The 13,223-nt window shown below is 35.3% G+C and overlaps 1 protein-coding gene across 1 annotated transcript in view; it reads left to right on the top strand.

Moving 5' to 3' along the window:
• The window catches only part of FAM174A (family with sequence similarity 174 member A), a 48,822-nt gene extending 36,637 nt beyond the window's left edge, over positions 1-12,185 (top strand). The window contains exon 3 of the mRNA XM_017854247.1: positions 11,626-12,185. Coding sequence (XP_017709736.1) covers positions 11,626-11,629 — 4 coding nt within the window. The 3' untranslated portion in view covers positions 11,630-12,185. The remainder of the gene's footprint in view (positions 1-11,625) is intronic.
• The last annotated feature ends 1,038 nt before the right edge of the window (positions 12,186-13,223 follow it).

Below are 13,223 nucleotides of genomic sequence, written 5' to 3'. Positions count from 1 at the left end.
TTATTATACTTTAAGTTCTAGGGTACATGTGCATAACGTGCAGGTTTGTTACATATGTATACTTGTGCCATGTTGGTGTGCTGCACCCATCAACTCGTCAGCACCCATCAATTCATCATTTATATCAGGTATAACTCCCAATGCAATCCCTCCCCCCTCCCCCCTCCCCATGATAGGCCCCGGTGTGTGATGTTCCCATTTATAACTACTTCTTGTCTATTTGTTTTCTGTTTGTCTCCTCTGTTATACGTTCCTTTTTATCACTTATCTTGCATTTAAAGAAAATTAATCAGGTATATATCCTTTAAAATTTTTTATCCCTAGATTGTTAACTTAGAGATTACATCTTCTGTAATTTATTAGAATCTCATATAAACATACTTATAGCTTTTCCCACACAATGCTAAAACCTTCAAATAATTTAACTCCATTTGTCTGTTTCCTCTTATTGTGTTATTATTGTCATACATTTTAATTCTAAATACTATTACATTCAACACAGCATTATTATTGTTTTGGGCAGTGTGTATATATATTTGGCATGTATCAGATATTTACTATCCCTTTTGTTCCTTTTCTGCTTTTCCTTTCTGTGTTTCTGTCTAGGGTCATCTTTTTTTCTGCTTGAGGAATTACTGTGGTCTGCTAAAAGAAATCCATCAGTACTTTTCTTTTTTGTCTGAAGATGCATTTTCTCTCATCCTCTGAAGGATATTTTTATTAGGGATAGAATTTTACCCTGGCACTTATTTTCTTTCAGGACTTTAAAGGTCTTTTTCCTATTGTTTCTTTACTTTCATTATTTCTGCTGGGAAGTTAGCTGTGAGTTTCATAATTGTTTTTCATAATTGCTTTTTAAAATTGCTAGTTTTTCTTGTTATTTAATTGTTTTTCCTTTTTAATTGCTTTACTGTAACATCCTTAGGTCATGGTTTTACATGTATTTACCCTACTTAGAGTCAGTAGACTTTCTGTGGCTTGAGGTTTTTCTTCAATTTGGGATAAAACTCAGTCATTATCTTTTCAAGTATTACATCTGCCCCATATTGTCTTCTCCTTCCTAATATCCTAATTATACATTAGACCAATTTACCAGCTATCATATATCTGAGGAACTTGTTTCTGTATTTGCAATCTTATTTCCTCTATACATCAGTCTAGATATTTCATACTAATACATCTTCCAGTTCAATGACCTCCTCCATATCCAATATGCTGTTAAACCTGTTTATTGTGTTCTTATTTTAAGATGCTGTATTTTCCAGTTCTAGAATTTATGTGGTAAAATGCTTCATCTGGTCATCTATCTTCTTGAATATGTTAATTATAGTATTTCTAAATTTTACATCTATTATCTCTAATTCCATATTACCTGTGAGTTCCTTTCTGTTGCCTGTTTTGTAATTCTTGGTCCTGCCTATGGGAGTGTGCTCATTTTTAACTGAATATCAGACATTTTGTATGAAAAATGATCTATCATCTATTCATCTATCTATCTATCTATCTATCTATCTATCTATCTATCTACCTACCTACCTACCTATCTATCTCAGAGACTGTTCACCTGCTTTCTGGCAGATCTCCATCATTCAATTAGAGTCTGAGCTGATGGGGAATTGGGTTGAACTCTTCGTAAAGTTCAGTCCTTTCCTAAAGCGCAGTCCTCCAGTATTTCCAACTGACACTCTGAGGTATTTACTGGAGTCCTTCCTCTTGGACTGTGGTCCTGAACGATAACTTTTGTTTTTCTAGTGTCGCAAGAGAGTCAAAAACTCTGCTCAGTTATGCACTGACTTATCCTTGTTTTCTCATATTCTTTTCTGTTAATTAAAAAATTGAGAATCAGAACACTGATTATCAGAGGCTGGGAAAGGTAGTGGATATAGGGGATGAAGAGGAGATGCTTAATGGCTACAAATATATAGTTAGATGGAGGAAATAAGATCTAGTGTTCAGTACAATAGAGTGACTAGACTTAACAATAATGTATTGTATATTTCAAAATAACTAGAGGAGTGGGATTGAGATGTTCCTAACACAAAGAAATAATAAATGTTTAAGGTGACGAATAGCCCAATTACCATGAATCAATGATTACACATTGTATGCTTGTATCAAAATATCACACATACCCCATAAATATGTAAAACTATTATGTATCCATAATAATTAAAAATAAAAATTAAATTTTAAAATTATTTTATAATCATTTTAAATAATTATTATTTTATAATGATATAAATTAGAGGACATTTTGACAATCTTGGTAACAGATTCTAAAAGCTAATATTTCTGTCATTTCAGGCTACTTTAGTAATTTCTGCCAAATATGTAATTTAAAAGCCCTACATTTGCTTTTGGCTACTGCTGTTATGCTTCATTAAATATACTATTGTATTGTACGTGTTGATTACATTTTGTGCTCAGTGAGGTACTTGGCCATGAAATATTTCCTGGTTATTAACATCAGTATATCAGAATTAGATTGCAGATTTGATACAAGTGCTTAGTGAGAAACCCTCATTAAGAAAATCTTATTCAAACAGTTATCAATTTGAAAATACTGTAGTTCTAATTTCTAAAACACTGTCTTAATTGTTGGGTATAACATAGTATCAGAATAAATACTAACCTTAGTCAAAATAAATAGAATATAAGATTGTATTAAAGTACTAATATTTACTTTAGAAATTTATATTTAGTTTGTCCACTGGTATGTTGGTGGTAGGATCGTTCCTACTTAATTTTTTCTCTTAAAGGGAACTTTGCTGTGTTTGTCATTAAACAAGTAGCAGAAAAGAACTTTTATATAATTTTTTTCAAAATTTTGCTGAACATTAAATTTGGCTACTGATGAAAAAGAAATATTTGGGATGGGAGTCACTGAATGAAAGCATGGATTCTAAGACATTATTATTTATGAATAGCAGTTTCGTAGAGAAAGAAGAGGTATCCAGTACAATAAATGTGTAGGATACAGCATAGTGCATACTAGTAGAATGTCTTGGTTGTTTATTATTTTATAGTCTGTTTGTTTGTAGAAGAAATAGGAATCCATTGCTATAACTAGAGCAGCATTTTTTTTTTCTTTTAGTACAGTGGAAATTCTGTAAATGATAGAAAACTGAGCATTTGACATAGGATCTAATCTTCAGATTTCAATGACTAAACCCTCCAGATCTGAGAAATATTATGATAAAATAAGGAGCAACAGAACATAATCATATAGACTTAAGTGCTTCTTGAGCTTCTGTTATTGACTGAATGCCCTTAGACCAATCTCTTGAATCTTGATTCCTCCTTCTTACCAAATTGCCTGCCAAATAATATAGTTGGACTGCACTTCTAAAATATTTCCCAGTTTTTGATCTCTGTAATTGCCTGTTTTAATCTTGTAGACTACCCTAAAAAGACAGTCCTTAGTCTTAATTGAAAACTATTTAGTTTATCCAAAATAACAACAAAAATCAAAAAAACTTAAGAACATCCAGCAAATAATTGATCAGGATGACACTAGAATTCAGGCTTCCCTTCTAGGCCAATGTTTTTTGTCCTTCTGAATTATTTCCAAGCTTTATTTATAGTTTTGCACTAATAAAGAAGGATATTGTTTTTCTTTTTTTAATATTTTTTTCTCTAATTTTTGATCACCATCATCCCATTCAGTACCAAGTGATATTCCTCACAGTTAATAAAAACTCAACACGTTTGGTGATTAGAAGAATGAATGTTTAATTTTTAAAATATTTTTACCTATTAAGCTTAGCAGCATGCATAGCTCAATGTGTTGCATACCTATTTCAAATATGTTGAAAGCCATCAAGGCATTCAATGTTGTGGTTACTTATGTTTGTTTTCATGTGAGACTATATATTTGAAATAGATGTATGGGTACTGGTAATCCATGTCACTGCCATATAATGTAGTTGAGCAAGAATATAACATTCTTAGTTTTTCTTTATTTTATATTATAATGGTGGAAAACTGAAAATTCCAGTTAGTTCCATTATTTTCAGCTTAAATTTTGTCAATTCAGGATGTAAATATCATCCTGATAAAAATTCTACTCCTTATTTCTCCTCTCTCTTCACTTCAAATTGATCCAAGTTCTTCGGAGACAGACTTCATTATTCAATTAATCTAAGACACCATTAATTTTAAGCAGATCATTAAGAAAGAAAACAAATAGCTGTCAGTTAAATTGTGAAATGATGTAGCGATTTTTTGGTTTTTTTGTTTGTTTGTTTGTTTGTTTACTGGGACAGAGTTTTGCTCTTGTCACCCAGGCTGGAGTGCAATGGCACGACCTTGTCTCACTGCAACCTCCTCCTCCCAGGTTCAGATAATTTTCCTGTCTCAGCCTCCCATGTAGCTGGGATTACAGATGTCTGCCACCATGCCTGGATAATTTTTGTATTTTTTAGTAGAGATGGGGTTTCACCATGTTGAGCAGGCTGGTCCTGAATTCCTGACCTCAGATAATCCACCTGTCTCAGCCTCCCAAAGTGCTGGGACTACAGGCATGAGCCACTGTGCCCGACCGTGATATTTCTAAATTATACAAGAATTGTGCACACTAGACTCTCAGTACTTTTTCATTGTGCTTTCCTTCTGAAGAATTTGGCAATTTATGTTTGCAGTTGTATTGTTTGGTGTATAATAGTTTCTCAAAACAGAAACTAGCAGGGTTTTCATTTATCCGGGGTATCTTTCCATGTTAAGAGATACTTGTTTTTGGCAAACATATATGGGATTAATGTCATTGTTTAGTGCTAAATATTTGCTTCACTGATATTAATTATAGTTTACTATTCTCTTTTATGTCTTTCTGCATGCAAAAAAAAATTGCTTCAATGGTGATTCATGAAATAAACTTTTTGAAGGTATTTTAACCTCATTAAATTCATCCTTATAATACCAACAATGCATATAATTCACTCAAAGTGACAACAATGCAAAGAGCTTTGATCCACACATACAGCCAATGGCAACTATGTAAGAACTGCCCCCATCTGACAGCTATTGTAAGATGCCATCAAGTGAAAGATGCGTCTGAAGTTCAGAGATTTTAAATTGTGAAAAATGTGTGTCTTATAAACTCTGAAATATAGTGCCGTTCATAGGAAAGGTCATACTTGCTGTATTAGTCAGGGTTATCTAGAGGGACCAAACTAATGGAATATATATGTACGGGAATTTATTAAGTATTAACTCACACTATCACAAGGTCCCACAGTAAGCCATGTGCACGCTGAGGAGCAAGGAAAGCCAGTCCAAGTCCCAAAACTGAAGAACCTGGAGTCCGATGTTCAAGAACAGGAAGGATCCAGCACAGGAGAAAGATGTAGGCTGGGAGGCTAGGCCAGTCTCTCCTTTCACACTTTTCTGCCACTTATATTCCAGTCATGCTGGTGCTGATTAGATTGTGCCAACCCAGATTAAGGGTGTATCTGCCCTTCTGAGCCTACTGACTCAAATGTAATCTCATTTGGCAGCACCCTTACAGACATACCCAGGATCAATACTTTGTATCCTTCAGTCCAATCAAGTTGACACTCAGTATTAACCATCACACTTGCAGTCTTCTATCTTTGCTGGCCACGGGTGAGGGATAGCTTGTCCTGCTTGGTTTTGGACCACAGCTTCTATCCCTGCCATTATTGCCGAAAGAGCATCCTGTTAACAGACCCACTAGGATTATACTGTGTGCTCCTGGTTCTGTTGCAGAGTTTGTTTGTTTGTTTGTTTTTGTTGTCTGTTTGTTTGTTTTGAGATAGATTTTGGCTCTTGTTGCCCAGGCTGGACTGCAATGAAGTGATCTCAGCTCACGGCAACCTCCGCCTCCCAGGTTCAAGCGATTCTCCTGCTTCAGCCTCCCAAATAGCTGGGATTACAGGTGCCTGCCACCATGCCAGGCTAATTTTTTGTATTTTTAGTAGAGGCGGGGTTTCACCATGTTGGCCAGGCTGGTCTTGAACTCCTGACCTCAGGTGATCCACTCACCTGGGCCTCCCAAAGTGCTGGGATTACAGGTGTGAGCCACGCACCAGGCCTGCGGCATTTTTTTGAGTCAACCAGTCTACCTTCTACAACTTCTATATCACCTCTCCAGAGAGTAGGAATCCTTAGCTATTTTTCTCATACCATATTAACACTCCACTTTTTTCAAACTGCTATGGGATTCCTGAGAAAGAGCAACTGAGGGATAGCAACATGGATTTCAGTGAGTAGGTGGCAACTGAGTTAAAGGTTTTTTTGTTTTGTTTTGTTTTGTTTTGTTTTGTTTTGTTTTGTTTTGTTTAAGATACAAGTTAATCAAATAAGAGCCTATGAAGGCCCAGCATGGTGGCTCACGCCTGTGATCTCAACACTTCAGGAGGCCGAGGTGGGCGGATAATTTGAGTTCAGGAATTTGAGACTTCATTTAAGGTTGGAAGACCATGCTTAAGGCTGGAAGAGAATTGGTTTAATTCTTGATGAGTTAAAAATATTTCCAATTGGGCATATAAATAAGAATGCCTTCTTCAGTATTACATTTGGTCTGTGGTTGAGTGATGCCAGGGAGGGAGTGTGGAGTGGTGGTTCCTATAGTAGCTGCTGAACAGCATGAAAACTTCCAGAATGGAATTCTGATGAAATTCCCACTCAAGGAATGAAATACTCTAAATGAGAGAACTGGTCATACAGTCTTATAAACAGGTTCAAGAAAATGTTGGACACAATGTAATATGATTGATAGATCATAATAGACAGTTATGCTTATTTGCATATGTTTTGAGGTTAATTATCAGTCTCAAAAAGCCTTTCTGAAACCATACCTTAAGAGACTCTTTATGTGGTAGTTTCTTTTCTATTTGAAAAAAATATTGTAGATATTCCTTAGGGTCTCATATATAGTCAAGTTCAAAAGGCTATTTAGTGATAGAATTTGGATTAGGTTTTAGTCATTTTGTGTTCTTTTCCTCATTTATGAAACTGCAACTTTGATTTTACAGATTGACTTTTCTTCGTAGTCCACAAATTCATATCAGTATTACCATGGGTTACAAGCATTAAAAGAACAAGGCCTATACAATAGAATTCTAAGTGTTACATGTTTTTTTGTTTGTTTGTTTGTTTTCATTTTTTAAAATAACCTTTAGTATATTTTTTAAAGGATTAAATTTGCTTTCAAAGTAAAAATATATTAGAACCTCATTATTCTTATACTAATCATTTAGAGAACTATTACAGACTCCTGACTAAAGATTCAGATAACACAAGATGAAAAGAGCATTATTCATTTTCAGATGTTTTCCAATGAAGTTCTAAATTGTTATTGATGGATTATAAAGGAAGAATTTATTACGTTTGTAAAATCTGCACACTTTTGGTTTTTTTTTTTTTTTTTATTTGTTTGATCAAATGCTTTCATTATATGACTTTACTAGCAGAATTTTTTTTTTTGGAAGCCAGGATTTAGATTAAGTAGTAGTAAAGTAAGTTGTATAATTTGAATGAAAATCTATAAAATGTGTGTGTTGAAAATATAGTTTTATATTACAATAAACTAGTTAGGCAATAAGAGTAAATGGGCAAACTTGCCCCATTGTAATGTTCATTGGAAATCTTGTCTGTAGTATGGATAATTTTTGTTACCATATTATAAATATCCAAAGCATTGATTGTTTTATAGATTATACTTAGTACCTTGTAGCCTTAGTAACCCTCATTTCTGAAGGTTAGAAATAGGAACAAAGAACTGTATTTATAGAAACCATAGAAATGAATAACTATTGTTGGCCCTTGAATAACATGGGGGCTAGGAGCACCAACTACACAATCAGAAATCCACGTGTAACTTTTGGACTCCCAAAAACTTAACTATTAATAGCCTGCTGTTAACTGGAAGACTTACCAGTATCATGAACAGTCAATTAACATGTATTTTGTATGTTATATGTATCATATACTCCTTTCTTACGACAAAGTATGCTAAAGAAAAGAACATGTTATTAAGAAAATCATAAGGAAGATAAAATATATTTACTGTTCATTAAGTGAAAGTGGCTCTCATAAAGGTCTTCATCCTCATTTTCACGTTGAGTAAGCTGAAGAGGAGGAGGAAGAAGAGGGGCTGGTCTTGCTGTCTCAGGGGTGGTAGAGGCAGAAGAGGTGCAGGAGGTGGAAGGGGAGACAAGCACACTTGGTGTAACTTTACAGAAACACATCTGAGTTTTTTTGCCTTTTCATTTCTCTAAAACTGTTTCTATTGGTACCAATTCTACTTCCACAGTCTGCTTTAGTTTTAGTGCCCATATCACAGAAAGGTCCATGTCATAAAAGAAGCTGAAAGCAGGCTTGAATAATTGGAATCCTTCTGCCACATTGACTACTGTCAATTTGTTTTCTGGTACAGCTTCTTCTACATCTTCTTCCTTATCATGTGGCACTGGTTCAGAAGCACCCATCTCAATCAAGTCATTTTCTGTTCATTGTTCCTTTGGAATGTCACTTAGCTCTTGAATTACTCCAAGATCTTTATCTTGACATCTTTTATTCCCCACCTTTTTTTCCTTTTTTTTTTTTTTTTTTTTGCAATATCCACAATTTCTTTCATGATTTCCTTGATTGACTCTATCGTAAATCCTGTGAAGTCATGCGCAACATCTTGAAACAGTTTCCTCCAGCAGAATTTATTGTTTTGCACTTGATGGCTTTCAGGCCTTTTTCAATAAAATGGTAGCATATTCAATGGTATATTTCTTCTAGACTTTCATGATGTTCTCTCTATTGGGATCTCTTCCATAGTGTTGAATAAACCTTTCCATAGTGTACTGGGTGTAATGAGCCTAAGCATCCTTACGGCCCCCTTATCTCAAAGCTGAATTAGAAACGTTGTATTTGGAGGCCATTTTAATGCGTTCAGTGTTGAATTCATGGGGTTCTTTGTGGCCCAGGGCATTGTCCAATATCAAAAGCACTGTAAAAGTCAGTCCCCTACTAGCAGTGTACTTCCAGACTTCAGGGACAAAGCGTCAATGGAACCAATCCAGAAAAAGAGTTTTCAGTGTCCAGGTCTTCTTGTTGTACAACTAAAAGACTGGCAGCTGGTGTTTATCTTTTCCCTTCAAAGCTTGGTGGTTAGCAACTTTGTATGTAAGGGCAATCCTGATGAGAAACTCTACTGCATTTGCATGAAACAGTACTGTTAGCCTATCCCTTTGGTCTTAAATCCTACTGCTTACTTCTCTTCCGTACGAGTAAGTGTCATTTGTGGCATTTTTCTTCCAGAACAGGGCACTTTCATCTGTATTAAAAACTGTTTAGGCAGATGTCCTTTCTCCTCAGTGATTTTCTGAATGGTTTCTGGGGACTCTGGTCTGTTGCCTCTTGGTCAACAGAAGCTGCTTCTCCTTTTATCTTGACAATTTTTTTAAGCCAAACCCCGTTCTGAAATTATTAAACCATCTTTTGTTGGCATTAAGTTTTTCAGCTTTAGATCTTCCACCTTCCTTTTGCTTTAGATTATAATATAATGAATCTGCTTTTTCTCAAATAATATTAGAGTCTGTAGGTTTGCATTTCTTATAGCAATCATGCAACCACATAAAAGCTTAATTTTCAATATGAAGTAAAAAGTTATTTCAAAAAAGTGCAAAGATGTTGTGCTTGCTGATGAAACTACAGTGACAGTTTCACAGTGTTTTGTTTGTTTGTTTGTTTGTTTGTTTGTTTGTTTCCTTTTCTACAGTGGTCCTTAGGCTGGATTCATTTTTCTTGAAATGGCAGGCAACCCCTGCTGCAGACCTCCATCTACAATACATATCAAGCAATCTAGCTCTTTTTTTTGTAATGTCATGACTTTTTCTGCTTCCAGCTGAAGCAATTCCATTATCAATAGTGGCATTTTGTATGGGTGTCATCATGTTATTCAAGGTTTATGATATTGCACTAAGTGCAGTAGAAACTATGTGAGAATCATAAGAGATCACTTTTACTGCAATACACAATTTACTGAAGATACGAATTGCCCAGGTGAAGATGATTAGTGTCACATGTTGTTTTAAGTAAATTCCAACAACACTTGAACTCACCATAATAATAACTAGAAGGGACTGTGAAATTACTACAGTAGTACACTATGTACTACAGTTAATTTTCTGCAGTTATGATTTAATACTGCATCTTTATATTTACTTATCTCTCGGCTGCAAATAGCACCATGTACAGTCTGTGCTTATGTGCATAAGTTTTGATAAGTTTTAACATTTTGTAGTAGATTTGTATATATGTTATGATCATAAATGATAAAATAGATCAGCATCTACATTTATTTTATCCATTCATGGCATAGTTTTTTTCTTAAATTTTTAATATTTCTTTTTCTTTCTTGAGACAGTCTTGCTCTGTTGCCCAGGCTGGAGTACAGTGGCACAATCTCTGCTAACTGCAGCCTCCGCCTCCCAAGTTCAAGTGATTCTCCTGCCTCAGCCTCCTGAGTAGCTGGGATTACAGGAGTGTGCCGTCATGCCTGGCTAATTTTTGTATTTTTAGTAGAGACGGGCTTTCACCATGTTGGCCAGGCTGGTTTTAAACTCCTTAGCTCAAGTGATCTGCCTGCCTTGGCCCCCCAAAGTGCTGGGATTATGTCGCGACCCGCAGGACAGTCGAACGGGCCCTGGAAGGGGGAGTGGGAATGGAGGAGACAAGAAAACACGAGAAATGGAGACAAGACAAATAGCCTGATCAAGTCTCGTTTAATGGTGGCGCTGCAATGCCTTATATAGGCTGGCAGAGGAAGAGGTTGGGCCAGGGCGGTGACAGGAGGCTGGGTTTACTCAAATTACAATTGCGCATGCGCCTTGGGTTTGTAATTTTCCCGGGCGCGGGATCGCGCCTGCGCCATAGGCTGCATATCTTCCTGGGTGGGAAAAATGTTTGCCCCGGCGGGAAAAGTTAGCGCACGCGGGAAAGGTTAGTGCGCGCGCAGGAAAGGTTAGCGCGCGCGCGCGCGCGGGAAAGGTTAGCGCGCGCGCAGGAAAGGTTTGTAATGAAGAACCCGGAAATGTGCCATCTTGTCTCCGCTTTGCAGAGATCAAGCAACAGAGGTCGGCTAATTCCGGGCCTCATGGCTCCGGACAGGATTACAGGTCTGAGCCATCGCGCCTGGCCTTTTTTGATATTTCTAAAGTACGTAGTTCATTGTAATATTTTTCAAATTGTCTCAGATCTCAAAAAAACTTTAGACTATATTTATAGAAAAAAATCTAAGTGGTACCAACTTAAGTGGTACTATGCAGTTCAAACCCATGTCATTCAACAGTCAACTGTATCATATACGCAAGTCCACTAAAGTCATTTATGAATATTACATGAGAGTAAACTTTATTATGAATATAGCTTAGTCTTTACTCACAGTAGTTAAATATAAAATTCCTTTAGTAAGTTAGAATTTCTGTTTAAAAGATAATTTCTGAAATAATCTAGACAAAATAAGCATGTGTTATTGGTGTTCTTTTTAATAATTTTAAATACTTGTATTATGTTCTTCCTTCCCCACCAAATCTTTCTGAATAGTTCTAAATGTTTTTAAAATTGTTCCAGAAAGGACACTTATGGTATTTTTTTTTTCTTTTCTTGCAGATAAGAATGTGCCTTTTGATGAAAGAACTTTATCTTTCTACAGCAAAGAGTGGAATTTCTATGTTTAAGGAATAAGAAGCCACTATATCAATGTTGGGGGGGTATTTAAGTTACATACATTTTGACAACCTTTAATTTGTTGTTGCAATAAATACTGTATCCTTTATTATATCTTTATATGTATAGAAGTACTCTATCAATGGGCTCAGAGATGTTGGGGATAAACTATACTGTAATAGTTTATCAGTTTGACAATTACTATAAAATGGTGTTTTCTGATCAGTTTTTGTTTCTTGCTTACCATATGATTGTAAACTGTTTTCTTTTATGTATTAATCAGTTAATGCTAATTATTTTGCTGATGTCATGTTAAAGAGCTATAAATTTCAGCAACCAACTGGTGTGTAAAATAATTTAAAATTTCCTTTGCTGAAAGGTATTTCCCATTTTGTGGGGAAAAGAAGCCAAATTTATTACTTTGTGTTGGGTTTTTTAAAATATTAAGAAATGTCTAGGTTATTATTTGCAAAACAATAAATATGATTTAAAATTATCTTAAAGTGGTCCAGATTATGTGTTTATAAAATAAACATGAGACTATAGAATTGAAAATTAATATATGTATTTGTAATTGATTTATCAGAAAATCTATCAAAACGTTATTCTAGTTTAGCAACTACTATGTAAAAGTAACATATCTACTTTGATTAGATATTTCAGAAATCTGTGAATTTTACAGCCATTTTATATCTTTACTGTATAGTAAGAGGTAGAAATGGCAATAATGGCATAGTTCAAATACTTGATTGTGTTATGGAACAGGAGATTGAGGAATTAAAGTAAACGCATAGACTTTGGAGTCAGATCTATATTCAGAGACTGACTTCATGATCTCTGAACAAATTATTTAACCTTACTGAGATTCAATTTTTCACATTCTAGAAGTTAGAGGAGAACTAAAGGAAAAGCATGGATCATGAACTCAATTGCTTACTGGGACCAGGGAAGTCATTTAAATGTGCATGTAAGTCAGGATAGGCTACATCAGAGAGAGTTAACATATGGTTCCAAATCACAATGGGTTGCAACAAAGATTTATTTTTCACTTCTGCTACATGTTTGTTATGAACTATGATTCTGCTCTTGGTAGTATTTTCTCCAGGACCAAAGATGATGTGAAAACCTCTGTCCCAAATATTGTCTCATAACTAAGCATCCAGACATAATGCACCACATGCTAGTTCATTAGCTTTTGCCTCAAGGTGATAAATTTCAATTTCACCTACATTTTATTGGCCAAAACAAACCCTAAGGCTGCACCCAAGTTCTACAAGGCAAGGATAGATAATTCTCTCGCAAGGAAGTAAATTGGAGTATTTGGCCATCCACAATGCAAACTTACTTTTACCTATATGCCAACTGGCTTTCCATGTGAATCATACACCGTGATGTCAGTGTATATATGTGTAATGTGTGAGCAGAGACTAAAGTGGAAGGTATTTGTTCTTCTAAAGGAATCAGCCTCTCTTCAGATTCCACTAATAGTCACCATGAGAAAATACTTGCCTGTGTTGTTAACTCTTAATTTTTAATTTCCA

Source organism: Rhinopithecus bieti, unplaced genomic scaffold (assembly GCF_001698545.2).
Source record: "Rhinopithecus bieti isolate Rb0 unplaced genomic scaffold, ASM169854v2 scaffold_1930, whole genome shotgun sequence".
NCBI classification, from domain to species: Eukaryota; Metazoa; Chordata; class Mammalia; order Primates; family Cercopithecidae; genus Rhinopithecus; species Rhinopithecus bieti.
The sequence above is the reverse complement of the archived record's forward strand: the minus strand, read 5'-3'. Positions and strand labels throughout refer to the sequence as shown.